The sequence below is a fragment of the Lissotriton helveticus genome, chromosome 11 (genome assembly GCF_964261635.1).
Source record: "Lissotriton helveticus chromosome 11, aLisHel1.1, whole genome shotgun sequence".
Lineage (NCBI taxonomy): Eukaryota > Metazoa > Chordata > Amphibia > Caudata > Salamandridae > Lissotriton > Lissotriton helveticus.
In genome coordinates this window covers 1,068,727,927-1,068,755,555 of record NC_136072.1, presented here as the reverse complement: position 1 = coordinate 1,068,755,555, position 27,629 = coordinate 1,068,727,927, and the positions used below count along the sequence as shown (strand labels likewise).

The window sequence follows — 27,629 nt, the reverse complement described above, 5'->3', positions numbered from 1 at the left end:
GACGACTCCGAGCGCGACTTCGATCGAGACCTCGACCTCGAACGCCGAGATCGAGACTTCGAAGTCTTTTTAATCTTCTTACTCTTCAGTTTTGCCACGAGGAGTTTCGTCTCCCTTTCCCGCAGGGCCTTTGGGGTCATCTTCTTACAACAAGGGCAATCCTCGACGCCATGATCGGAACTCAGGCACCAGACGCAGCACTCATGCGGGTCAGTAATAGACATTGTGTTGCCACATTCTCCGCAAGCTTTAAAGCCAGTCTTCTTCAACGACATCTCGAAGAAAACAGAAACAGTAATAATAGAATAAGAGTAACAAAGTTACTAGGAAGCTACAGTACGATCCCAGAAAACCGTTAGCGTTGATGATGCGGAAAAAAGGGAACTGATGTCATCACGCCGGCGTGGGCCTATTATAGGCGTCGGTGACGTCAGCGGAGTCGCGAGCGGTGCCATGCCTCTATGACGTCCAAGTCCACGTCGGCGCGAAGCTACGAAAAGAATTTCCGAATGTTGCTGGCGCAAGGGGATATTCACAAGGTGAGGAATCCACACGACAGATGTATCTATCAGAAGTCATCACGCCGGCGTGGGCCTATTATGGAGTCGGTGACGTCAGCGGAGTCGTGCGCGGTGTCGTGCCTCTGTGACTTCATCCACGTCGGCGCGAAGCTACAAAAAGAATTTCCGAATGTTGTTGACGCAAGGGGATACTCACAAGGTGAGGAATCCACTGGCAGATGTATCCATCAGAATGCAGAATACTGCACCCTGATAGAGTTGCTTTGTGCTGCGAAGGACATACTAAAGAGGTTTCCTGGATGCAGTATCTGGATGAGTTGAACACAATTGAGAGGCCACAAAATGAGTTATACATCCAGAATTGGTACATGTAAAAACAAGAGAAAGTGAGTCGGAAATAGTTTTTTGGTTGATTCTGTGATTCTTTAATTGGTTGTTTCTTCATCAAATATAGATAGGTACAGCAAATGCATTTTGACCAGTTACAGGCTTCCTCGGAGCAAGATCCTGTGTCTAGCGAGTCAGAGAATAGAGTACAATACAGTAGACACATCTTAACGAGTGACACATCTGTATTTCACACAGGTTCTTAGAGCTGCAAAAAGCTTGGAACTCTGTCAGCTACTGGTAAGTAGACGGGCAAGATGTTATGCCACTGTCATGGGAAAAAACATCCATCCATGTGGCACCATGTTCGGCTGTGAGTAATCAAAACATCAGTGTTCAGTGTTTACATACTACCCCATCTTTGCTACCTCAGGGCCCTGTGTTTTCCCGATCCATTTCAACTACTGAGGCAAGAAACATGTCGACCAACCTATGCACTATTTCATGAGCTGATACAGACCATCATTTCTGGTTACATTCATTCATACAAATATTATTAGGGTGCTCCTTAGCCTATTATAACTCACTCACACATACAAAAATTGACACCTGAGAGTCCATACCCGTATACTCAGGCTTCGAATACAGTAAAAAAAAAAAAGATCTCTGGCAAAGAGCCTCCTCGTGGGTGCCCATCGGGCATTGAAGCACTGGTCCAATGACGAGCATGCCCTATGATGAAGCATGCCACCCATCTGGGTGTGTGAGGGCTCTTGCTCCTGAGCATTCACGTGTCCCCCATATGGGTCCTCCGCTCTTAAACAGCGACCTGTTAGTTATCTTTATCTCTTCAGGAACTGCATACCCCCTGTTGTTACTCGATGCACTTCAGTGGGATCAGGATATGGCACCAGTTGAGGTCAGGGTGGATTCTACACAGAGTCCAAGAGCACAATGGTTTGCAAATCCTTCTTTGGCGCTCGCACTAGTTTTTGTGTGAAGGGAACTGGCACAGTTGGTAGCATCGGAACCTAAGACAACATCGGAGCCAGTGCTGAACACAAAGCAGGTTCAAGGGGCACACAAATGTCAAGGGTAGACCTGCTAGCAACATTCCAGCTGGAGGTCCTTGCGGATACTTGGGGCCCAAAGGTGCACCACAGGAAACAGGTAAAGTGCCAAAAATACACAGTATAGCCTCCATAGAGGCCTCCACTTGATCTACCGTCTCTGACAGACCTGGAAATTCAGGGTGCACGAGGACTAGACTCGGGCTCAGCTCATATGAAGATTGGGAGCTAGACTGGATGTCACCTTGATGCCCTAATGCCCTCTCTGATGTTGGAGAGTGGTAGGGTGAGTATGTGTCCTGCTTAGACTTCTTATGCCTCTGATGTGGAAAGGAAGGACATGACAAACAAGATACTTACCTCAGGTAATACCTTATCTGTTAGAGACCCAATCAAGCCTCAGATTCCTTACCTTCTAAGAATCCCCAGGCCTCACACTGGATATGGAAATTTTTGAGCAGTACTCCTGCGTGCCAGTAGGTGGTGTTTGTTGGCTCCATACCGGAAGAGAAGTGTGTGGTGCCTATCACCCCAGCGTGCTGAAGTCAATTCCTTTTCACAACTTTCCAAGCCAGAAGCGCAGTCCCACAAATAATGCTGACACACTGGTGTGTACTGTAAAAGCCTTTAGAAAGGTAACTCTGGGCCTCAGTTGCAGAGGGAAGGATGGGAGGGTCAGTAAGATATCTGCAGCTAGATAGAGTCCTTACCAAATAAGGCAATACCGAAGGTAAGTCACTTGTTAATAGAGGCTTCTAATTGCAGAATCCTTATCTTGGAATAGAAACCTAAGGTGGGTCTGCGACAAAGATCAAATCATATAGTACTGCAGGACTGAACGGGCAAATTGCCCATTACGACATAACTGACCATCCAGGCAGTAGAGTTTGGTGAACATGCGTAAATATGCCCACGTTGCTGCCTGACAGATGTCTAGGACAGGGACTCTGCGAGTTAACGCAGCGGTTGCAACCTTGGCTCTAGTAGAATTAGCCCGCAAGCCCTCAGGTGGTTGCTTTTTGGCCAATGCGTGGCAGATATCACAAGATGGTGGTCTTGTGCACAGCCTTTCCTTTCTTAGCACCAACATACCCCACAAAGAGTTGACCATCCACCCTGAACTCTTTTCTTGCAATCTAGATAAAACAACAACATTCTTTTTAGGTCGAGACAACAGATTCTCTCCACTTCTTTAGAAGGATGAGGCAGAGCAAAGAAGGTAGGTGAAGCACAAGTTACTACTTGTGTAACGATATATCTGTAAGAGACATTAGTTAGTATTAGATTCCTTACCTTAGAATATCCCCAGGCGTCAGACTGGATCCGGAAATGTTTGCGTAGCAGTACCCTTGCGCGTCGGTAGGCGTCGTCTGCGGCTCCGCGTCCGTCGTCGGCATCGTGGGCGCCGTGATGACGTCGTCGGAGTACTTAGACGCCGCCTCCGCGTGCTGACGTCAGTTCTTAGACACAGCTTTTCCGCGCCAGAAACGCAGAGCCATGTTAAAAACCAACACTGGTGCCATTGAAACTAGGGCCCTGAAAGAGGACAACCCTAACCCTAGATATTGGTTCGCAGAACGGGGAGGATGGGTGGGTCGGTAAGGAATCTAATACTAACTAATGTCTCTTACAGATATATCGTTACACAAGTAGTAACTTGTGCATCTGAAAGAGACACGTTAGTATTAGATTCCTTACCTTAGAATAGATACCCCAGCAATACCAACCCCGGTGGTGGGTCTGCGAACCAATAATCACACCAGAAAGTCCCGGAGGACGGAACGGCCAAAGAAGCCATCCCTCCGGACTTGGCTGTCCAGGCAGTAGTGTCTTGCAAACGTGTGCAGCGATGCCCACGTAGCTGCCTGACAGATGTCTTGTAAGGGCACTCCCCTGCCCAGGGCAGTGGTAGTCGCCGTGGCTCGGGTAGAATGAGCCCGCAATCCAGCAGGAGGCTCCTTCCTAGCCAAGGAGTAGCATGCCTGGATACACAGGATGATCCACTGAGAGATGGTCCTCTTATGCACCGCTTTCCCCTTCTTCGCGCCCACGTAACCAACAAAGAGTTGGTCATCCACCCGGAACTGGCGTGTGCGATCCAAGTAAAGAGAGCGCACGTTTTGGGTCCAGAGGGATGCGGTGGCGGGAAGAAGGTTGGCAAGGTGATAGACTGCCCGATGTGGAAGGCCGTGACAACCTTGGGCAGGAAAGAAGGTTTGGTACGCAGCACCACTTTGTCCGGATGGACAGAAAGGAAAGGTGGAGTACAAGAAAGGGCCTGGAGCTCACTCACTCTCCTGGCAGAGGTGATGGCAACCAGGAAAGCAGTCTTCAAAGTCAGAAGACAAAGAGGACAGTTGTGAAGTGGCTCAAAGGGAGCGCACATCAGAAATGTAAGAACCAGGTTCAAGTCCCACTGAGGCATCACAAACGGAACAGGAGCAAACGTGTGTGTGATGCCCTTAAGAAATCTGTTAACAATAGGGGACTTGAACAAAGAAGGTTTATCAGGCAGCCTGAGAAAGGCTGAAAGGGCAGAAAGGTAGCCCTTGATAGTGCCCAGAGCAGAGCCCTGCTGGGCAAGAGAAAGAAGGAAGAGAAGGACCTCAGAAAGAGGGGCATTGAGGGGATCCACAGCCTTTGCTGTGCACCATGCCACAAATCTGTTCCACCTGCAGGCGTATACCGACTTTGTGGAGGGACGCCTGGCTGCCAGAATGATGTTACAAACTTCAGGAGGCAAGTCAAATGGCCTCAACTGTCGCCGCTCAATCTCCAAGCATGGAGGTGGAGACTGGACAGGTTCGGGTAGAGGACCGTCCCCTGCTGCTGCGACAGAAGGTCCTCCTGAAGAGGCAGACGAACCGGGGGATCGACTGACATACTGAGTAGCTCTGGATACCAGTACCTTCTCGCCCAGTCCGGAGCCACAAGGATGACTTGGGCCCGGTCGCGCTTGATCTTCTTCAGCACTCTGGGCAGAAGTGGTATAGGCGGAAAGGCATACAACAGACCGCAACTCCACTCGCGACGAAAAGCGTCTCCGAGCGAGAGCCGCCTTGGAAATTCCAAAGCGCAGAACTGATGACATTGCGCGTTCTCTTCGGTGGCGAATAGATCTAACCAAGGCTCTCCCCATCGCTGAAAGATACCAGTACCACATGGCGGTGGTGTTGTCCGTGAACACCTGCACTACACTCCCCCGAACAGAGGGGAGGAATGCCTTCAGTGCTAGACGAATCGCCCTGAGCTCCAACAGGTTGATGTGGAGCCGGGTCTCCGCCGGAGGACAGAGGCCTCTGATCTCCGCCTCTCCCATGTGGCCTCCCCAGCCCTGGAGGGACGCGTCCGTCACAACTACGTGCTCCGGTTGGGGAAGGGAGAGGGATCTGCCGCTGACCCAATCGCAGTCCGTAAGCCACCACTGCAGCTGTCTCGCAGTGCCCTCCGAGATCAGGACGTGGTCGGACAGGTTGCCCTGATGCTGGGCCCACTGAAACTTCAGGTCCCACTGCAGAGCCCGCATCCGCCACCTGGCGTGATGCACCAGTAGGATGCAGGAGGCCATCAGCCCCAGGAGCCGCACCGTCAACCTGACCGAAACCCGGGATAACGGCTGAAAGATGGGAATCAGAGCCTGAATATCCCGGACCCGCTGTTCGGGCGGATAAACCCGAAACCGCGCCGAGTCCAGAACCGCTCCGATGAAGAGGAGCTTCTGAGAGGGGCACAGATGTGACTTCGGCACATTGATGGAGAACCCCAGCTGGTGCAGGAGGTCTGCCGTCGTCTGGAGGTGGCTGGCGACTGTCTGGGGCGAACCCGCCTTCAACAACCAGTCGTCGAGGTAGGGGAAGACTGAAACCCCTAACCTGCGCAGATGAGCTGCGACCACCGCCATCACCTTTGTGAACACCCGTGGGGCGCTGGTAAGGTCGAAGGGGAGCACGGTAAATTGAAAGTGCTTGTGGCCAACCATGAACCGCAGGTAGCGCCGGTGGGCAGGCAGGACGGGGATATGAAAGTAAGCGTCCTGCAAGTCCAACGCTACCATCCAGTCTCCTGGGTCCAGGGCAGCCAGGACCTGAGCCAGTGTCAGCATCTTGAACTTCTCCTTCCGGAGGAAGCCGTTGACGTTCCTTAGGTCCAAGATAGGGCGTAGGCCCCCTTTGCCCTTCTTGGGTACCAGAAAGTAGTGGGAGTAGCAACCACACCCTAATTCTGGCCCAGGAACGCACTCGATGGCCCCCTTGGCCAAGGGGGCCGTAACTTCCTCCTGCAGAAGTCGCAAATGATCCCCCTATACACGGTGGTTCTGCGGTGGCACGGCTGGAGGAGTCGCCTCGAAGGGGAGGGAGTAGCCCCTTCGGACGATTTGCAGCATCCACCTGTCCGATGTGACAGTGCGCCAGTGGAGGTGGTGATGGCGAACCCTGCCCCCCACTGGCGTCACATGGGCCTGAAAGCACGGACTAGGAGGGTTTTGAGGCGGATGCTGCGGGGGAAGGTGTGGACTGACCTCGCCGCTGCCCCCGACCGCCCGGACGGCGTTTCCCACGGCCGCCACCGCGTTGGGTATTGCCCTGCGGTGCGTGGCTGGCGGCGCGTGTGGGCGTACCCCTTCCGTGGCCACGAAAGGAGTGAAAGGCAGACGATTGCTGGCGCTGGCCCGAGAGGCCCAAGGACTTGGCCGTAGCCCTGGAGTCCTTAAAGCGCTCAAGCGCATGGTCTGCCTTGTCGCCGAAGAGGCGACGGCCATCGAACGGCATGTCCATGAGCGTGCTCTGGACATCTGCCGAGAAGTTGGCGGATCTCAGCCAGGCGTGGCGTCTGACCGCCACCGTCGTTGCCATCGCTCTACCCAGCGAGTCAGTGGTATCCAGCCCACACCTGATGGAATACTTGGCTGCATCCCGGCCCTCCACAAGGGCTTGGCCGAGTTTGGCCCGTACCTCCAACGGACACTCTGGCAGCACTTCCGCGACCTTATCCCACACAGAGTGGGTGTAACGTCCCAAGAGGCAGGCGGTGTTGGAAGACCGCAGGCCTAGACTAAGGGATGAGAAGATCTTCTTCCCATACTGGTCATACCTCTTGGATTCCCGGTCCGGCGGGGCCGACGGGAATGCGTTCTGGGAATTGGCGGCCTGGATGACCAGGCTCTCGGGGGTAGGGTGGGAGGACAGGAAACATGGGTCGCCCGGGGCTGGGCGGTGGCATCTGGCCACGTTCCTATCTACGGGCGAACCCGTAGCGGGCTTGGACCAAGTGCCCAGAAGAACGTCGGTCAAGGCCTCATTAAAGGGCAGCAGAGGCTCGGCCGAGCTTGACTGCGGTTTAAGGACCTCAGTGAGGAGGTTAGTCCTCACGGCCGCGACGGGGAGCTCAAGGCCCAAGGCCTTGGCAGCCCTCATCAGCACCACACTATATGTTGCCCCCTCCTCCGAAGCCACGGTAGGAGGGGAGACAAACCCAGTGTCTGGAGAGGTGTCCAGGCCACTGGCCTCCCCAAGGTCTCCTGTCCAGTCCTCATGAGACTGACACTCCCTGGTCAGAGGGTCCTCAGACCCCTCCCAGTCCTCTTCCTCACCCATCTCCTGAAATTCAGGGTTCTCAACCAATGGGGCCTGTTCATAAAAGTGAAATTCACCAAACGACGTCTGGAGCGGCGCCCAGCGGGGCCGTCCCGACGGCTGAACAGGAATGGAGGTAGGACCGGGGCCGGCGCCGCCCGAGGACGGCGCCGGAGGGGACACCTGAGGGTCCGACGCTGGGGATGTCGTCAGATCCACCGGCGACGAACCAGATCCCGAAGGAGGACCAGCCCGAAGGCGCCGGCGGCGTCGGAACAACTGGACCCCTCGGCACTGTGCCCGAAGGCGCCGGCGTCGTCGGGATAGAGGGGACCTGCGGCGCCGGACCCGAAGGCGTCGGCGGCATCGGGGCCGAAGCACCCGACGGCGTCGGGGCTGGAGCCGCCGACCCGCTAGGGGCCCCAGACGGGTCAGCTGGTACCGGAGGCACCGCGTAGCCCGTCGGAGGAGAGAGTTTCCTCATGGCCATGAGGAAGCGCTCGATCTCCTCCGGCGACGCGTTCAGCCCAGGGACCGGAGGGTGTGGAGCTGCACGCGGTGCCCGTGACTCCGACGGAGCCGCGTGGGTGGTGTCACCTGAACCCCCGGCCGCATCGTGCAACAGTCGGGGGGAGTCCGAGGAGCGATGACGCCGCTTGGACTTCTTGTGCCTCTTACCTGACGACGACTTCGACCCGGAGGAGTGCGGCCTACTCTCGGAGCTGTGGTGGCTCCGAGCCCACGACCTGTCCCTCGACCTCCCATGGGATCGGGACCTCTCACGGCGCGGGACCGACTGCCGGAGCTCGAGGCGCCTACGGGACCGCTCCCGCCTGGCTTTCGAGGAGAAGGCCCGGCAGTCGGAGCAGGCCTTGTCGTCGTGGTCGACGCCCAAACAGGACAAACAGACGTGGTGAGGATCCGTGACCGACATCAGACGGTCGCAATCGTCACAGTGCTTGAACCCGGGCATCCCTATGGCACCGTTAGGAGTCGAGAGACTTCGAAAAGCAATCAAAAAGGTTAGTCAGAAATGACTAGGATTACTGCTTTTTCCAGATCTGCGCTTGCTGGCGCGGAAAAAAGAAGAACTGACGTCAGCACGCGGAGGCGGCGTCTAAGTACTCCGACGACGTCATCACGGCGCCCACGACGCCGACGACGGACGCGGAGCCGCAGACGACGCCTACCGACGCGCAAGGGTACTGCTACGCAAAAATTTCCGGATCCAGTCTGACGCCTGGGGATATTCTAAGGTAAGGAATCTAATACTAATGTGTCTCTTTCAGATGTGATGGTTTGACCTCCATGAAAAGGGGTCCCAATCTTTGGGAGAAATGAAGCACAGGTCCACATAACCAGTTTGTCTGGGTGAAAGGTGGTGTAATGAGGGTGCACACAAAGTGACTGCAGTTCACTCTACTCCTGGCCGATGTACGGCCACCAGAAAAGCCATCTTGATGGTAAGCAGATGAAGTGAACAGTTGTGTAGCAGCGCGAACATCGATCACATGAGAAAAGTGAGCCCCAAATGAAGATCCAATTGGGGCACGAAGAAGGGCCTGGGAGTAAACAGGTGTTGAATGCCTTTGAGTAATCTAGTCACAGCAGGTGACCTGAACAAGGAAGGTTGGTCAGACAACCACAAGAATGCGGAAATGGCAGATAGGCAACCTCTCTCTGGGCCAGAGAAAGAACAAATAAGAGAACTTGAGATAAGGGCGCAGAAAGAGGATCGATATCCTTGGATGCACACAATGCCAGAAACTTGTCCCAAAGGCATGCATAGGTTGTTGTAAAGGGGCACCTGGCTGCCAAGATGGTTGAAAGCTGTCGACTGTTGCCGCTCAATCTCCAAGCACGAAGGCGGAGTGTGCGCACGTTTGGGACCAGCCCCCTGCCCTTCTGATGTGACAGAAGATCCTCCCGTAGTGGCAACCTAAACGGAGAACTGATGCTCCTGCTCAGAAGCTCTGGATTCCATACTCTCTGTGCCCAAACCAGGGCCACAAGAATGCTTGGGCCTAGTCATTTCTGATCTTCTGGAGAACTCTGGGCAGGAGTGGTATCAGGGGAAAGGAGGTCAGAGTCCCATTTGAGACAAAAAGAATCTCTGAGTGAGAACCACCTTGGAAACCCCAGCGTGCAAAACTGCTGACATTGCACATTCTCGGTAGTGGTGAATAGATCTAACCAAGGCTCTTCCTACTCATGAAAGAGACTTTGCACCACCTCGGGATGGAGATGCGATTCGGGATCTGCTAGGTATCAATGCCTCAGTTTGTCTACCCTGGTAATCAGAGAGTCTGCCAGGTGTTGAACCACCAGGGAAATGCCATGTCCATCGATGCAGGGCTACTTGACAAAGGGTCCATGACCCCACTTGCCCTATTTGTTGCAGTACTACCTGGTAGTGGTGTTTTCCGTGAGCCCCTGCTTGATCAAAGGAAGAAACGTTTTCAATCGCAACTGAATCGCCAGAAGCTCCAGCAGGTTAATGTGAAGCCGGCACTCCACCAGAAATCAAAGTCCTCTGATCTCCACTTCTCCCAGATGGCCGCCACAGCCCAGGAGTGACACATCTGTAACTACACAACAAGAAAAGAGACTCCCTCTAGACCTATATTTCTTTTGTTTGATTCAGCACAAATTCAAAAGTGGGCTAACTATAGATTTTCAACAAAATCATAATACAAAGAACCTCAGTATTTTCATCTAATAAACTATATTTTTGATTTTATTTCTTTTATCAAAATTGTTTTTATCATTGCTTGATAAATACTTAACACATAAAAGGTACTTTCATCAATCTGTACACATAATTGTTATCAAGGATTCATATAATCATACATCAATATTGAATCAGAAAGGAACAATGAATAAATAAATAACCCCAGGTAGAGAGACAAAAAACACCCTATCAGCAACCTCTCATTAATGCACACCTCTTACATTCCCTTCACACCACACTCATCATTTCATATGTCTGGAAAGTACAAGACAATAGATGGCATAACAGTCTTAGCGACCAAGTAGACCTACTGCATATAGCAGGATCTGAAAAGCATTGGTCGACGCGTTTTGGTGGCTTGTAGTGTAATATGACACCACCTTCCTCAGGACCTGCCAGATATCAGACAAAAGCCGCTCAAACCGGGGGAAAAAACCTGAAAGGGTATAGGAGGTACAGTAAGAGTACAGCCCACAACATTATTTTATCTTTACACAAAGTTATGTTGAATGGACCGCAACACTATATATACAGTGTAACTAAATTGTATTCACTTTGACCATATGTTGAAATACCACAATATGTGCCAGTCATACAGTGCCCATCTCCTTCACCACAAGACAGTGTACTCATCTAGCCCATACTTACTAAGGGCCAAAAATGAGTCAATGAAATATCCCATTAGCTCTGTCACCACCACCAATTTTTCATGTTCAAAAATACAAACAAGTCTTCCCTACAATTTGAAGGGCAGTATCCTCCATTGGGGCTACTGGGACTGAACCCCTGTGCACCACGTAGACTTGCTGTTGCTAAAGCTTCTTGACTGTGCACCAAAGAGATCTTCGGGCTACAAGAAGCTCCAGCCTGCAGCACCTCAATTACTGAAGAACAGAGTTCTCCCTGCATCTGCTGCATCGTGGGCCTCCAACTCTGATGAGATGCTTGAGGTCCTCTTGCGACTCCTGTGCCTCTGGCGGTGGGTCCTCTCAAGGGTCTTTCTTTGCTTCAGTGGGCTCCCCAGCCTGCCGACGCCTGCTCTTACTCTCCTGTACTTGGTGAATCCCTTGGACCTTGCTGGTCCCAACGTTTGCTCCTCTTTGGTTTGCACCCCAGTTGCAGCTGCCAAGGCTTGTTGGTGCTCACGCTGGACACCGACCACCTAGACACTGACATCTGACGTGGGACAGCTTGTGCATGGCTCCTGGTCTTCCTCAGTGTCGCCTGGTCCTCACTGCTGTAGCCAAAAGGTCACCGTCGTCTCTTCTAAACCGCTCAACATCATCAGGCACTGTGCTTCCATGCCTCCTGGTCACCTCCGATCGGCATAGACTCAGTCCCCTCTGCTTGCAGGTTTTTCACATCAAGAATCCTCCCTTGGATTCCACCGGACTCCTTTACAATCTTCTCCAGAGGCAGGCATCTTCTTGGAAGTCTCCCTTTGTTGTCTACGACAGGTTCTGACGTTACTTCACCCCTATGCACCGGATTTCCCTGGTCCAGGTAACCTGCTTCCTGGGGCATCAAAAACAATTTTGATAAAAGAAATAAAATAAAAGATATAGTTAAATAGATAGAAATACTGATGTTCTTTGTATTATGTTTTTGTTGAAAATCTATAGTTAGCCCACTTTTGAATTTATGCTGAATCAAACAAAAGAAATATAGGTCTAGAGGGAGTCTCGTTTCTTATGAGCTGTATTTCCCCTCTCCTCCATGACCTTACACGTATCTTTCAGAGGGGGGTCCCCCTTTTTGTTGCGTAACATCTGTCACTACAATCAGTTCTGGTTCTGGAATGGGTTCTTCCACTGACCTGATCGTGGTTCGTCAGCCATCACTACAGTTCTTTTGCAGCACCCTCCAGGTCAGAGAGATTCCCTTGATGCTGTGCTCACTGGCACTTCGGGTTCCACTACAGAGTACTCATGTGCCACTGGGCATGTGTCACAAGAAGGATGCATGAGTCCATGAGGATCAACAGGCTCAGGGTTTTTCTCAGTAAAACCTAGGAGAGAGAGCAAAAAATCTGAATAATAGCCTATATATGCTTGACCAGCCATTCGGAAGGATAGGTCCAAAAAACCTCTGTGTCCAAAACGGTTCTGATGAAAGGGAGCATCTGAGAGGGAAACAGGTGTAACTTTGGCATGTTGATATTGAACTCCAGCGAATACATGATTCCGCCATAGTCTGAATGTGTGAGACGACTGCCTGGGGTGAGACAGCCAATCATCGAGGTAGGGGGAAACTGGAACTCCTGATCTCCACAGATGTGCTGCAACCACTTTTGTAAACACCTGCGGGGAGCTCTTGAAGACAAAGGGAAGCATGGAAAACTAAAAGTGCTCCTGGCCCACTGTGAACTGCAGGTAATGACTGAGCCGGCAGGACAGGGATGTGGAAATATGCGTCCAGTAAGTCCAATGCCCATCCAGTCTCCAGGGCAGACAGGAACTGTGCTAGGGTGAGCATTTTGAACTTCTACTTTTTCAGGAAGAATTTGAGAAGGCACAAGTCTGGGATAGGACAAAGGCATCTGTCCTTTTTGAGTAGCAGGAGTAGCAACCACAGTCTACTTCTGATGATGTCACCATCTAGATGGCTCCTTTGGTCAAAAAAGCCAACACTTAATGATGGACCAAGGGGAGATGGCCCTCCATCAGCTTGTCGTAAGTGGGTGGCATGGTTGAGGGGTTTCCAGAAAGGGGATTGAGTAGCCCCTCTAGACAATTTGCACAAACCAATAATCTGAAGTTGAAGAATTCCAGTGAGGCATGTGATGGCCAATCCTGTCCCCCACTGGGTGCCCATATAAAGGCAACCTATGTGGGTTTAGAGGCTGTCGCCACTGCTGAGTCTGCATTTTCAGTGAAGAGGTGAGAGCCATCAAAGGGAATGTTTATTTTCAAACTTGGACATCCCTCGAGAAGCCAGTGGTTCTCCACCAGGCGTGGTGTCCCAGTGCCACTGACAATGAAATCGCTCTGCCTAACAAGCTGGTTGTATAAAGCCCACGTCTAATGGTGAACTTTGCTGCATCTCGCCAATCAGCAATTGCTTGAGAAAGTATGGTGCAAGCCTCCTCCGAGACCATCGGCTGCCCTTGCACAACAAATCTTACAGAGTGTGTTGGTATTGGCCCAAAAGTAACCGTGGGCGGCAAACACTGCTCCGAAAGCAAAGTTCACTGAGCTTTTGACACTGCTTGGAGAGCGGGGTTTGACAAAACTATGGCTATGCCGCGTAGCAGAGTTTACCGGCGAGCACCCACCACTAAGCCCCAGTACTGCCCTCTCGGACCTGCCAGCATTAGAACCACAATATTTCTCTCCAGGGCTTTCTGCTCCTAGAGAAACAAAACTACATTCTGTGGGTTGGTAGCAGCAGAAGGAGCCAGGGAGGGGCTTGGAACATGCGCTCTGCATTCCGGTAATCAAGTATCTGCTGCAGCCGGGCCATCGGCGGCAGTGCATCCAGTGCCGGGCCAATCAACTGAGGCGAGGCAGATGACATGTAGGTAGTGAGATTAAATGTAGTAGTAAGGCAGCCTTCATATTGCGTTGGGCACACAAACAAATGGAGGACTGCTAGGGGCTAAGCACCTCGCGCTTTTGCCAGTCTTGCTTGTTGCTCCTGATGCTTCACCTGGGGCCCCAGCAGACATTTGTGAGCTTGCCAAATCCCTCCCGAGAGCTGGGACTGTCCTGCTGCCTTCTACTTTCCCCCTTCCACACCCCTTCCAACTGTCGGCTTTGGGGTTTGGGAATCATTCAAAAAAGAACCGCCAAACAGCATCGCGCACGCCCACCTCCGTCCAGTCCAAAAACAAGAAAAATACAGTGCAGATCACTGAGCACACAAATCAAGCAGCTGCTGCCCCATAACCATTGAATAATAGCTGCTGCCCAAGGCAGATGCCCAGTGGTCTGCACAGTACCCCTTCCACCTTTACACCGGACAGAAGCAAGGGGGCACACTGCCCACCTGGAAACTGTCCCCCAAATGCCTCCCAAGCACACCAACATTACGGTCATTAGTCACAGCTAGTCTCTATTTAAAGCAGGGGTGGGTGAGTGGAGCAACTCCACCCACGGAACTCTGCGGAATTCCATGGAGTTTTTATGCAACTCTGCAGAATTCTGTGTAGTGCAACTCCGTGAGTTCCACCCACCCATCCCTAAAAGGCAACAGTGAACATTGACCACAGCACTGGGGGCAGCCCCGACCCCCTCCGACCACGCACGCAACCTGGGACTCATCCTCGACACAACACTCTTAATGACCAAGCAAGTCAACGCCATCTCCTCCTCCTGCTTCAACACCCTCCGCATGCTCCGTAAGATCTACAGATGGATCCTGACAGATACAAGAAAGACAGTCACCCAGGCCCTCGTCAGCAGCAGACTCGACTACAAAAACACCCTCTACACAGGAGCCCCCACCAAGCTCATCAATCGACTACAATGCATCCAAAACGCCTCGGCACATCGGATCCTTGATGTACCACGACACAGCCACATCACCCCCCACCTGAGAAACCTACACTGGCTCCCCGTCAAGAAGAGGATATCCTTCAAGCTCCTCATCCACGCACACAAGGCACTCCACAAGCTCGGCCCAGCCTACCTCAACAGACGGCTCTCCTTCTACACCCCCCACCGCCTTGTAAACAAAGTGCTCCAATTCCCCCCGAAACCCATTTTTGCAGGTTCCTCAAGCCCTGTGCTCTACAGAACAAAGAGGAAAAGTGGTATAAATATAGGGGCTGAGACCCCATGAAACTGTTGTGCGTGTGCCCGACTTTGAGGGGACACTCTGCCAGGGTGAACCGCCGCGGGACCCAGCTGCTGCTCCCGAAGGTCCTTGTGTGCTGGCCTGCCTGGCTGCCCCAAGGACTTTCCTGCCAAGCATGACAGATAAAGTTACTTTCCTGATGACGTTGTTACTCTCAGTCTGTATACTCTTTTCTGTTATTGGTATGCTGCTACCAAGTGTGAGACTAGAAACTGATTAAAAATCTCTGATACTGCTGAAAGCATGTACGCTCTCACACAGCGAGCCCCAATTCATCGGTGTACGCGCTCTCACCCCAGCTCCCTCTGTGAAAAAGAAGTCAATGATCATGTGTTTTCTGAAATTGTCTGAGGCATCAAAGCAGTGACATTTACAATCTGAAAAAGCATACAGTCTAGAATAATCAAGCACCTGTGTAGTTAACTTTATCTTACTCTTAAGTCCTGGCTGTCCACTATTCTCAACATTATAAGTAAATTAGACATCAACTGAAAATGAGAATGTATGAGGGAAAGGCAGCACAGACCTAGGCAAACAAATTGCATAGAACTTCATGTTCAATTCACAATTTCTCCAACATGAATTCTCAAGACAGTAGAGTCAATAAAATGCAGGTGGCGTAGCACTTGTCAGCCACCGCCCATATGGATATTTGACCCCTATAAGAGGAGGTCAAAATGCAAACACAAACAGAATACCCCATTTTATTATTTTTTTCTGGGTAACTAAGTAAATTCATCAGATTTAAGACCAAGTGTGTCAAATGTTGACCAATAAGGACCAGAGCAGATATTCAAAATATCCACTTGAGATTGTTATTGCAGTTAATATACATCTGACTATATATCGCATATGTAATCATTCATTTGTCTGAAAATCTGGGATGGCCTTAGTTGAATGGATCTGTGCTGGACAAACATGCTCAAGACTTCACAAAACTATTTGCCATTTCAGAATCCACAGAGGCAGGGTGGCCAACAGAAGCTGTGAAACTATAAATTCAATGGGATAGTGTCATTAAAAAGCCAATATTCAGCTGCATGTCTAACAGACATGTGACTGGCTTTCCCACAATTACTGACATTTTAGTAGCAGTGATCTGTATTCTCCCATAAAGCAGTCTGCCTCCGATACTCTTGCCTGATCTAGCTGATTAGTGAGTCACATTTTCTCAATTACGTCTCAACATCAGCTCCCTTAGAAAATGAAAGAAGTTTCAAGGCAGTGAAAGCTTTCCAATAAATGTTATGGTTAGATTCTTTCCATTGACGTCTCTTATTTTTATATGGTTCCTCAAAAACACTTAAAGACCTCCGAAATATTTGAAACATCAAAGAAAAAAATATAATTAGTTTCAGAATTTCAGAGAAAGAAATATCTGTTCTGTAGGATAAGTAACTTAACAATATTGATGCCAAAAGGTGAATTGTTAAAACGTCTTTAAAAGCACAAAGAATCATGAAATCCACATTTTTAAATTGTGTGTGTGGAGGCTTCTTTAAAGTGTATATCACATCAGTTCTGGGTCTAACACAATATAATTTACAATTAGTTATTAGCCACATTTTTCTTTTACCATCATCATATTCAATACTCACCTAGTCTGAGCGTGGCCCAGTGTGTTAATGACAACAGACTTCCCCCCTCCAGTTGGTCCAACCACCATTGTGGTGTGGCGGGTTAGCATTGTTTCATACATTTGAACCACTTTATCCACCTAGTAAAAATACATAATAGATATTGCCATTACTCAATTTAATCACATCCAACTTACTGACATTCAAACATTAAAAGGCTTTGCTGACCATCCTGGAATTCAAACTTACTAACGCAAAAATATCAGAGGTGATCATTTATCTGAATATATTAAATATAAAAAAAAATACTTACCTGTAACTGATGTTCTACAGTATTGGTATCTTTCATAGATTCACATGTTTGAATCATCCCCATTGTCGAGCTGGGAGTCCCACAGCACAGATAGTGTGCATTACAATGATAAACACACACCTAGATAGCTCCAACAGTCACAGCAGTAGCATATCCTCCTCTTTGAAAAAACTCCCGAACTCAACCAATCAGAGGAAAGCACAGCATTCTTGACTTCTCACTTAGGCAAGTAAGTTAAGATTTCAGAGCACCAGAGTATAGTAGTCATGTTTTCCAACTTTTATCTCTTTTTTTATTTGGACTGAGTTGGGGAAGAGGGTTGGTCACATGTGAATCTATGAAAGATGCCAATCCTGGAGAACATCAGTGTAGGAGGCTGGCTTAGTATATGGTACACACTTATTCAAGTGATGCACCTTGCACTAATCAAAACAATGCTTATGGGGATTTTAGTAGCCTTTGATAACCATAGCAAGCTTTCAAACAGGTAGCTGTTTATAGCAGCCTTCAGGCTTATCTGGAAAGAGAGTAAAGCAGATTGTTTTACCAACTTTAACTAATAGTGTAAGTTAAATGAAAAAAGAACCCAACAGTGTTTGTAAAAAATAAGTCTATTTATTACACCACATAATCACAAACATGTTGGTATATCTCCTACCCAGAGATATCAACACAATATACAAGAAAACTTTGAAATAATCAGGTAAGTAGCACAAATATACACAGGTCGCCGGGGGGAGACCACATCATATATTAGGAAAGTGAAATGCGAACTGTAAAGGAGAAGGTGACTTGGACCAGAAGACTCAGAGGTGCAGGGGACACAAGGGATTACCCAAGGTAGGTACCCAGGAACCCCACAGAGGCTGTTTGCAGAGTGGAAACGCGTGCCCAATGGAAGTCAACGGAGAAGTCGCGGTTGCAGTTTTAATGAAGAAGGACCCTTCCAGGAGGACTTCAAAGAAATCCTTTGAAAGACAGAAGTTTGGAGAACTACCCCACCCGTGATGCCCCAGGAAGCAGGTTACCTGCACCAGGGAGATTGGGTGCCTAGGGGTGAAGTGACATCAGACAACAAAGGTAGACTTCCAAGAAGATGCCTGCCTCTGGAGAAGATTGTAAAGGAGTCCGGTGGAATCCAAGGGAGGATTCTTGATGTGAAAAACCTGCAAGCAGAGGGGACTGAGTCTATGCCACTCGGAGGTGACCAAGAGGCATGGAAGCACAGTTCCTGATGATGTTGAGCGGTTTAGAAGAGACAACGGTAACCTTTTGGCTGCAGCAGTGAGGACCAGGCGACACTGAGGAAGACCAGGAGCCATGCACAAGCTGTCCCACATCAGATGTCAGTGTCTAGGTGGTCAGTGTCCAGCGTGAGCACCAACAAGCCTTGGCAGCTGCAACTGGGGTGCAAACTGAAGAGGAGCAAACGTTGGGACCAGCAAGGTCCAAGGGACTCACCAAGTACAGGAGAGTCAGAGCAGGCGTGAGCAGGCTGGGGAGCCCACTGAAGCAAGGAAAGACCATTGAGAGGACTCACAGCCAGAGACACAGGAGTCGCAAGAGGACCTCAAGCAGCTCATCAAAGTTGGAGGCCTACGATGCAGCAGATGCAGGGAGGACTCTGTTCTTCAGTAAGTGAGGTGCTGCAGGCTGGAGATTCTTGTAGCCCGAAGATCTCTTCGTGGCACAGCCAAGAAGCTTTGGCAACATCAAGTCTACGAGGTGCACAGGGGTTCTGTCCCAGTAGCCCCAATGGAGGATACTGCCCTTCAAATTGCAGGGAAGACAGGTCAGGCCTCTAGGAAGCAACAGAACCACCACCTGTGTTGTTGAGTCTCTGGATGTCCTTGGGACATCAGGGGCAGCAGACCTGTCAGCTTCGTTGTGGTGCCTGCAGATGCAAGGGAGTGACTCCTTCACTCATAGGGAGATTTCTTCAGGTGTCCTTGATGCCGACTGGTGTTTTGGAGAACCTGGTTGCAGCGCCGACACAGATGACACAGAAGACTTGAAGAACAGTGTTGGAGGCTGGCTTAGGATATGGTGCACACTTATTAAAGTGATCCATTATGCACTAATCCAGGCAAACCATACAGTGATTTTAGTTATCTTTGATAACCATAGAAAGCTCTCAAAGCTGTGGAGAGCAGCCTTCATGCTTATCTGGAAGGACGGTTAAGCAGTTCGTTTCACCATTTTAATCTACAGTATAGGTTAAATGAAAGGAAACTACACAGTGAGCATACAAAAATTCTTCTATTTATTACACAACACTCATTAACACATTGGTATATCTCCTACCCAGAGATATCAACACAATAAACAGAAATACTTAAAAAGCAATCATGTAGGGGGTGTTGCTAGAGAGCCCACAGCAAGATGGCAGCGCATTAGTGTAGCTCTGCCAGCCGGACAACAAAATCCGCTGGTATCTGCTTTATGGCCAGGCATCAGAGGCTCTAAACTACAAAACCGAGTGCAACGGTGGAAGAGTAATGCAGCTCGGTGTAGAAGTGCGGCACAGACAGCAATAATTGTAAAAGAGAGTCAAGAGATACTCACGAGAAGTGAAACAAGATGGCGGCTCAGAGCGCCCGTATCTGAATAAAGAGGGCTGCGACGGAGCTCCGGTGAGGCCAACTGGACGCAGGAGTGCCGGAGTGCCAGAGAGCGCCGGCAAGACTCATCGTGAAGTGGGGGGGACCGTCATCAGCTGCATAATAGGGGCTAATGGATTAGTGCCCCCCCAAAGGACGAACAACCACACACGAACAAACTCGGGTGAGTCAGAAAGGTGAGCCGAGCGACTGGATCTCTTACGCCACGCTGGGAGTGCGATATGCGGAGAAGAGCGAAGTGCACAGATGTGCACAGATAAATTAAGTATGCTGGGAAGCGGCGGGAGTAGTGGACGCACGTGTGTATCTCCGGGAGTCTGAAGGGCCTCCCCTACCCGGCGAAACACAGCCCACGTGGGCCTGCAAGTGCGGAGGAAAGCGGCCAAGACTGCAATGAGCGCCGTGGAGCTTACATATGCTTGTGTCGGGGGGTGGCGTGGGAGAGGCGCAGAGGGTAGCAGAGGCACGAGAAGAAGTGTGGTCCTCCCTCCCCCATGGAGCGGACAGCTGTCTTGATAAGCATAAGAATAATCATTGGGCTAGGCCAGACTGTTGTGCAGCAGTAAATCAGGAGACTGGTGCCTACGAAGCGGAGGAAGGCCTCATGCCCTGAGAGACCAGTGAGAGGAGCCATGGTAGTGGAGGCCTATAGGACAGGCACATCGACTGCATGTGATTAGGGACAAGGTGGTTATGTTCATGCGATGGTGGAGAGCACTTAATGTTTCTTAAAATACCCCTCACACACCAAAAGGACCCTTGGTGTCATGCTTCCTCATAGGGGTCCTCGCACCCCTCTATGGGATGCGGCGTGCTGCGACCTACGACTAAGCGGGAGCACTAATAATAGACTATGTGAGGGTTTAATATGTGAGTGAGTGGTGGGATGAGTGAAAAATTAAAAAGTACCTGGCTCGTGGGACTCTGAAATTTTTTTATTTGGTGCTGGTGCTGTTAAAAGAAGTGGAGTGCGAGGTGTTAAATGTAGTGATAATGTACATCACCTCATGTGTGCGTCGATATGTTTCGAAACTGAGCTCCTTCTTCAGGACAGGGTGCACAACTTCCCCACCTTACTCACGTTTCACTACACAAAAGAATAATGTGTATTTACAAAAAAGTGGAAAATTATATATATATGTGTAAAATCTATAGGTTACAATGTACCTACAGCGGTAATGCTCAAGAACATGCGATTTGCAGTATCTGAGGAAAAATATGAGGAGAAAACATTTGGTAAACCTCAAGAAGACATTATTATTCAGGTGCAGTCACCTAGAAAAATTGTCGTGGGGGTTGAAACACTGTGTGTGAAAGTTTTCTCTTGTAAAAAAGAGACAGATACAAGACATAGTAATGTTAAACAGAAAACACACACTCTATTTCAGCAGTGGCGAAAAGGGCAGAGGAGAAAGGAATAGGTATTATAGGCATACTTGTCTTTATAATGTTATAAGCATTATGAGCCTCAAGAACATCTGGGGTGATAATTGCCAATCTGCAATCTAAAAAAATTACAGTAGTAAGCATCGCCATTTACTTACTTCCAGTTTGTAGTTTTGTAAAATTACTCGGTGTCATATTCACAAACTCAATGGGAGTTCTGATCCATGTTTCCCCATACGCGGCTCCACTGGAATGGAGCTTTGTAAAAGGAGGTCTGGTGCCATCCTCTGCCACCTCTGTGAGTGACAAATTGTAAGCAGAATCACCGCAACTTGCAAATATGGGCAAGGTGGATAAACAGCAGTCACACTTAAACTTTGAGGCCCGACACTCCACGAAAACACCGAGCGTGCACTCAGACACTGAATTGGAAGCCATGCAACCAGAGAAGTCACTAAAAGAGTCTACTTTAATATCGATGCAACAAAGCCTTCATGCTAAAGATGGCAAGATTGACACGCTGACACAGCACATGGATAGTATGGCAACCAAGTTGGACAAGCAGGCGGCCTGACTGACCACGGCGGAGCGACGGGTCTTCTCAGTGGGGGATGAATCTAATCAAGCTGCTGGAAAATGCAGGGGCATGGACAAATGTTGGGCTTAATCAAAGCAAAGAACAAAGATTTGAAGGCACAATCTCGGGGAAACAACCTTCGTATCATGGGAGTACCTGAAAGTACAAATACAGGACGCCTGGAGGACTATGTCAAAACCATGCAAAAGACATCTTCAGGCGGAAGAACTCTCGCAGGTTCCGATCATTGAGAGGACACACAGATTGCTGGCCCCCAGACCACAGCCAGGAACACCCCCGAGACCGATAATAGCCAGAGTATTGAATTTCAGGGACTGTGATATGGTGCTGCGACCGGCAAGAGACAAACAGAACATTAACTACCAAGGGAATGAAGTGGCATTCTATCCTGGTTTTACTATGGCGGTATAGGCAGCGCGCAAAGAATTCGCACCTGTGAAAAAGAAGCTACGCTTGGCAATCATCCCCTATGCGATGATGCATCCAGTGCGACTCCGAGTTACCCATGAGGTCAAACCCAGATTCTTCACGAAGCCAGGTGCAGCCATACATTTCCTGAAACAGATGCAGCGGAACCAATCTAAATCGCAGCGTTCTGTTGCCGCTGAACACTTGGAATAGCAGCAGGTCTGGCTGATTGGTGCCCCATCTTCGGTACTATTTGAAGCGGGACGAGCAGTGCGCCACGAGCAAAGAAATGTTGTGTGCAAAACTGGACAGCGGTGGTGACTGCAAAGTGATGATGGACTTGCTGTAATTTGAGGCAGCATAATTGAGGGCCTAGTAAGTGGGGTGGCAGATAAATATGTAAGTCTGCAAAGTGGGCTAGAACAAAGGTTGTATATAAAACAGCAAGGTAATGCCTATTGAACACCTCTATAATGTTAATAATAGATACCCAGAAGCAATGTGAACGAGGCCTACAAACCTGTGGTTCGACAGCATACTGAAATAGCATATGTCGAGAGTGGAAATCCTACAGGGTATATTTAGCCTGAACAGGGGCCATAAAATTGAATGGGCGTGCTTCCCATAATATAGTAGATCGATGCTGGCCCAATATACAGTGTCCACCCCCCCTGTACACCGGGCGGGACTTAGGGCACCTTGCTCCCCCCCTCTTCGCCCAGGATTACCCCCACACAAAGTTATTTTGGAACAAGAGTGGGACGCCGTCTCTTCCAGATGGTAACATTGTTTATTGTTGTATTTACTTTTTTTTGTTGATTTTACATTTTATTGAGAAAAACAACTGCAGAGTCGTCATACAATCAATCAAGTAAACAAAGCAGAATCAAATATATCAGGCATATACAAGAAACAATCACCTAAGGATCATCACATCGTCTCGATCCAACCTTATCTGGTGAATTGTTGTATTTTCATTGTGGGAATGTCTTTGGCATGGTTGGGATGCTATAGTGTGAGGGGGAGGAGGGGTTGCTTGTTGTTTACTGTGTCTACGGAGCATCACAAACATGAATGTAGGAAGGTTACACGACTGGGGTGGGAGGGACGCAAGAGTACAACACAAATGTATTATTATGCAGATTATCCCCCAGGGCTGAAAGTAATCAGGTTATTCGCTTGGAATGTTAGGGGATTGAATAATCCCAAAAAGATTAGACAGGTTTTTGCATATCTAGACCAGCATAATGTCCAAATAGTGTTGATGCCAGATACACATCTCACCAAATTAAGGGATGCTCATGTGGGCGTGAGATGGGCAATGGTGAGAGAGGCAGCATCATACTCTTCCTATTCCAGAGGGATAATTATACTAATCAAAAAGGGCACTCCTTTCATACTCACTCATACTAGGTCTGACAGAAAGGGTAGATACACGCTCATACATGGTTCTCTAGTGGGACCTGCAATCACTATTGTATGCACATACGTGCCTAATATAGATGACCCCGACTTTTATAGACGACTGGAGAGGTACAGCCTGCAATAATCCTATGGGGTGGTGATCTAAATACTTACCTGCACCCCAACTTGGATCATTGCACTACAACAAAATGGCAGGGGAAAAAGGCCACATGTGTGGTACATGAGACTATGGAGACCCATAACTTGGTTGATATATAGAGGGTGCGGAACCCAGCAGGCCGAGAGGGCACCCATGTGTCCTCTGTCCATAAACATGGTCCAGGTTAGATAACTGGTTGATCTCCGGAGCTGCAGAGATGCTGGAGTTGGGAATACCCACACACACACACTGCCCCTTCCAATGGCGCCTACAGGCCACATCACTACTGTACCCAGTTTTCAATGAGCGATTGAGGGAAGCCGTTATACAATACTTTCTGAAGAATAAGTGCTCAGTGGACGGTGCAGGGGTGCTCTTGGAAGCTTTTATAGCCACGATACGTGGAACAAGTATAGGGCTACAGGCAGGAGTGCTGAACGCTTCGAAACAGGATGCACACAATAGAACAAACGCTGGGTAGGCTGGAGAGAGACTATGAAGAGAATCAGAATATGAGCACACTGACAGAGAGCAGAGACCTGATTTCTGTTTACAATTATACTGCTGAGCAAAAAACAAAGCATATGTCTAGGTGATGGGAGGCCAGAGCATATGGAGAAGGAGGGAGACATGGGCGCTGCCTGGCATCCAAGGTTAGGCCACCACGCACACAAGACTACATTACTGTAATGGACTGGCTAAACGGGACCAGGTGCTTCAGTTCCCCTGAGATACTAAACAGGTTTATGGAATATTATGCTGCTCTTTATGGCCCGTGTGAGGCAGCTCATGGGGAAGAGGTACAAGCATACTTAGGTGAGCTAGCGCTTGCATGGGTGCAACAGGAATATTTGACACAGCCGATAACTGAAGAAGAAGTGCGAGAGGCTATACAAACGCTAACCAGCGGGAAGGCATCGGGGGTGATGGGTTATCAGGCAAATTTTAAAAAGCATTCGCAGATCTGTTCGTACAACATCTGTATAACATGTATGCAGAAGCATATGATAAAAAAACAGCTCCCCCCAACCCTGCGGGAGACCCGGGGAAAACCCAGCAAGCTGTGAATCCTATAGGACCTTATCGCTTTTAAACATTGACACGAAGATACTAGCCAAAATCATCACGACCAGGCTGTGACCTCTACTGCCTGCGCTTGTGTTGCCAGATCAACCGGGTTTATCCCGGAAAAATCAACTGTGCATAATCTCAAGACAATATTCGCTATGTTGCACTATCTGCACTCAGAGGTTAAAGCAGCTGCGATGCTGGTTGATGCAGCTAAGGCTTTTGACTCTACCAAATGGGAGTTTATGTTTGATGTATTGCACCGGATGGGTATGGTACAGGCTTTTACACAATTGATAGGACTGTTATACAATTAACTGGTTGCTAGAATTAGAGTCAATAATACGCACTCATCTACCATAGCAATCTGTAGGGGTACGTGGCAGGGTTTCCCACTGTCCCCTATGCTATTCGCACTCATGATGGAGCCCTTTCCATGTACAGTGTGGCAGAAGCATGCCGGGGCAGCACTGGGATTTTGACAGCCTCCGATACCGATATCACTTTATGCAGATTATATGGTGCTATATGTCTGGGACCCAAAAGAGCGGTTAAACTCACTGATAAGGGAATTTTTTTAAACTTTTTTTATTTAAAGAGTTTTGTATAGCGCAAACATGACCCTTGGGTATCAGAGCGCTTCACATTCATGAGGTAGGTTAGCGATACATCTTGTATAGTCGGCGTTTCACAATGATATGAGGTAGGTAATTATACAGCCATAAGTATTAACATAAATATAAACAGACATATTAGATAAAGCTTGATATCAAGGAGTACTGGAACTTCCAATACCAAAAAGTTCTGTCATGTTTTTTCTCTATGCAGTTTCCCTTACTGAATCAGGCGAGGTATAGTACCGTCAGATGTTCTCTCCAGTATTGCTGGTGACTTTCTCTTTACTTACATTGCTATTCTGCTTGGTTACTCCTAAGTTATGGTGTTAGTGATGACCTATCTTTACTACGGTAGGAACTTACTCATTAGGAAGTTCTTAGCTTCCCTCTTAAATGTTGCCATGTTCTGAATTTTCCTGATGTGTAGATGGAGTGAGTTCCATATTCTGGGTGCTGCTCCTGAGAAAGCTCTATCATATGTTTTCTTCTTTCCGAAGATGGGTGGTCTCAGCAACAGCTCCTTGGCACTCCTGGCAGATCCGCTTCCTTCTGATAACTCAATTTTCTGGGCCAAGTATCGTGGTTTATTGTAATGGAGCGCTTTGTGTGTAATACAAGCCATTTTTAGTTGACTCCTGGCTTCCTACGGTAGCCAATTTACCGCTTTCAAGTGTGGAGAGATATGGTTGAATTTCCTCGATCCGGCGAGGAGTCTTGCAGCTGCATCGAGACATGCTTTTAGTGGTGCTGTGGAGATTTTTGGTAGACCTGCTAAGGTTGCACATCCATATTCAGTCCTCGAGATAACCAGGGATTGGACTGCTAGTTTGAGATACGCAATAGAAATGAATGGTTTCACTTTCCTAATGTAGTTAAAATGGAAGCGGGCACTTTTTGCCATTGCTTTCATGTGGGCATTCATGTCTAGGTTCTCATCTAGTGTGATTCCTAGTGATTTCACAGAGTCCACTAGAGTAGGGGTGCAATTTAATGCTGTGATCAGTTTGGTCCATTCCTTCACTTCTGTGTGGTTCTTCGGTGGTGTGATTGATAGGAATTCTGTTTTTTGTGCATTTAGCTTAAGATGATTGCTATTTAACCATTGTAATTACATTTTTAATGCCTCATTCATTAACTTGATGTCTTCCAGAGATGCTATTCTGATGTATATCTGCGTGCCGTCCGCATACATGTGATACGAAATCTTTGAGTTTTGTAGGATTTCTGTAAAAGGTTCGACATATAGGTTGAATAGTGATGGAGGAAGTGTAGATCTTTGTGGGACTCCAATTAAGTTAGGGCATGATGGTGATAGTATCTGGTTTACCAGGAATCTTTGCGTTCAATTCTGAAGGAAGGATTCAAACCATTTCAGCACATTTCTAGATATTCCCATCCTGTCTTGAATCCTGGTCAGTAGTTTTTCATGATTTACTGTGTCAAATGCAGAAGACAGGTCAAGAAGGACTAGTAGATATGTTTGATTGTGGTCTAGTGCCTGTAATGCATCATCGACAATATGTAGGATCGCTGTTTCCGGTCTGTGTCCTGTTCTGAATCCTGATTGTCGTCCAATAGTGTGAAATTGGCAATGTGATGGCTCCGTTGATTTTGCACGCATTTTTCAATTACTTTGGCAAGTAATGGAATATTGGTCACTGGGCGGAAGTTATTAGGATCTGCCGGGTCCGCTGTAGGTTTTTTGATGATTGGATTGGCGATATGGCTGATTTCTTTCCTGCAATTTGAGGGGATATGGCTGATTTCTTTCCTGCATTTTGAGGGGAGAGGGTCATTGTAGTGGTTATTAGGTTTGATGTCTAAGAGTGTTTTGGCGATGGTATTTTGGTCGTATAGTTTGAAGGTATCCCACTGTGCCTTATTTTTTGCCTTATTATGATCGATTTTCAAGGTGTTATTGATCAGTAAGAGTGGTTGGTTGGGGTGGTTGTCCACTGCTCTCCTGAGCTCTATTTCTAGAGTGTTGTATCCTACCTTGTTGTTGAAGAATGTTGAGAATTCCCCACAGCTCAGTTGCGTTTTGTAGTTTCTTGGACAGATTTGGGCAACTTATTGGATTGTTGCTTTAAGATCTCAAATAGTTTTTGGGGTCTGTTTTTGGCGTTATCCAGTTCTGATCTAATAAATTCCTTTTTGGAGTTGAGGATCTTTTTGTTGTATTCATTTCTGATTGTTCTGATGGATTTCAGTTCGGGGGATGATGGGTGTTGTCTACATTTTCTTTCAGCAAGTCTTAGTTTCCGCCTATCTTCATTCAGAGTCCCATTAAACCATGGATTTTTAACCTTCTCTGTGACTCTTTTCAGTTTTAGTGGCATTGTTGCGTTGACTATATTCGTTACCGATGTAGTGTAATGCTCCGCTAGATCATTTACCATCCTGCAGGTTGTTAGGTGGATTTAGGTCCTTCTCACAGCTTTCTACTAGTAGTCCAATG

The 27,629-nt window shown here is 48.6% G+C and overlaps 1 protein-coding gene across 2 annotated transcripts in view; it reads right to left on the bottom strand.

Moving 5' to 3' along the window:
- Positions 1–27,629, bottom strand: part of DNAH10 (dynein axonemal heavy chain 10) — a 2,445,728-nt gene that overhangs the window by 1,117,099 nt on the left and 1,301,000 nt on the right. For both annotated transcript variants that reach the window (XM_078667623.1, XM_078667624.1), the window contains one exon: positions 16,618–16,736. In XM_078667623.1, coding sequence (XP_078523749.1) covers positions 16,618–16,736 — 119 coding nt within the window. The remainder of the gene's footprint in view (positions 1–16,617; positions 16,737–27,629) is intronic.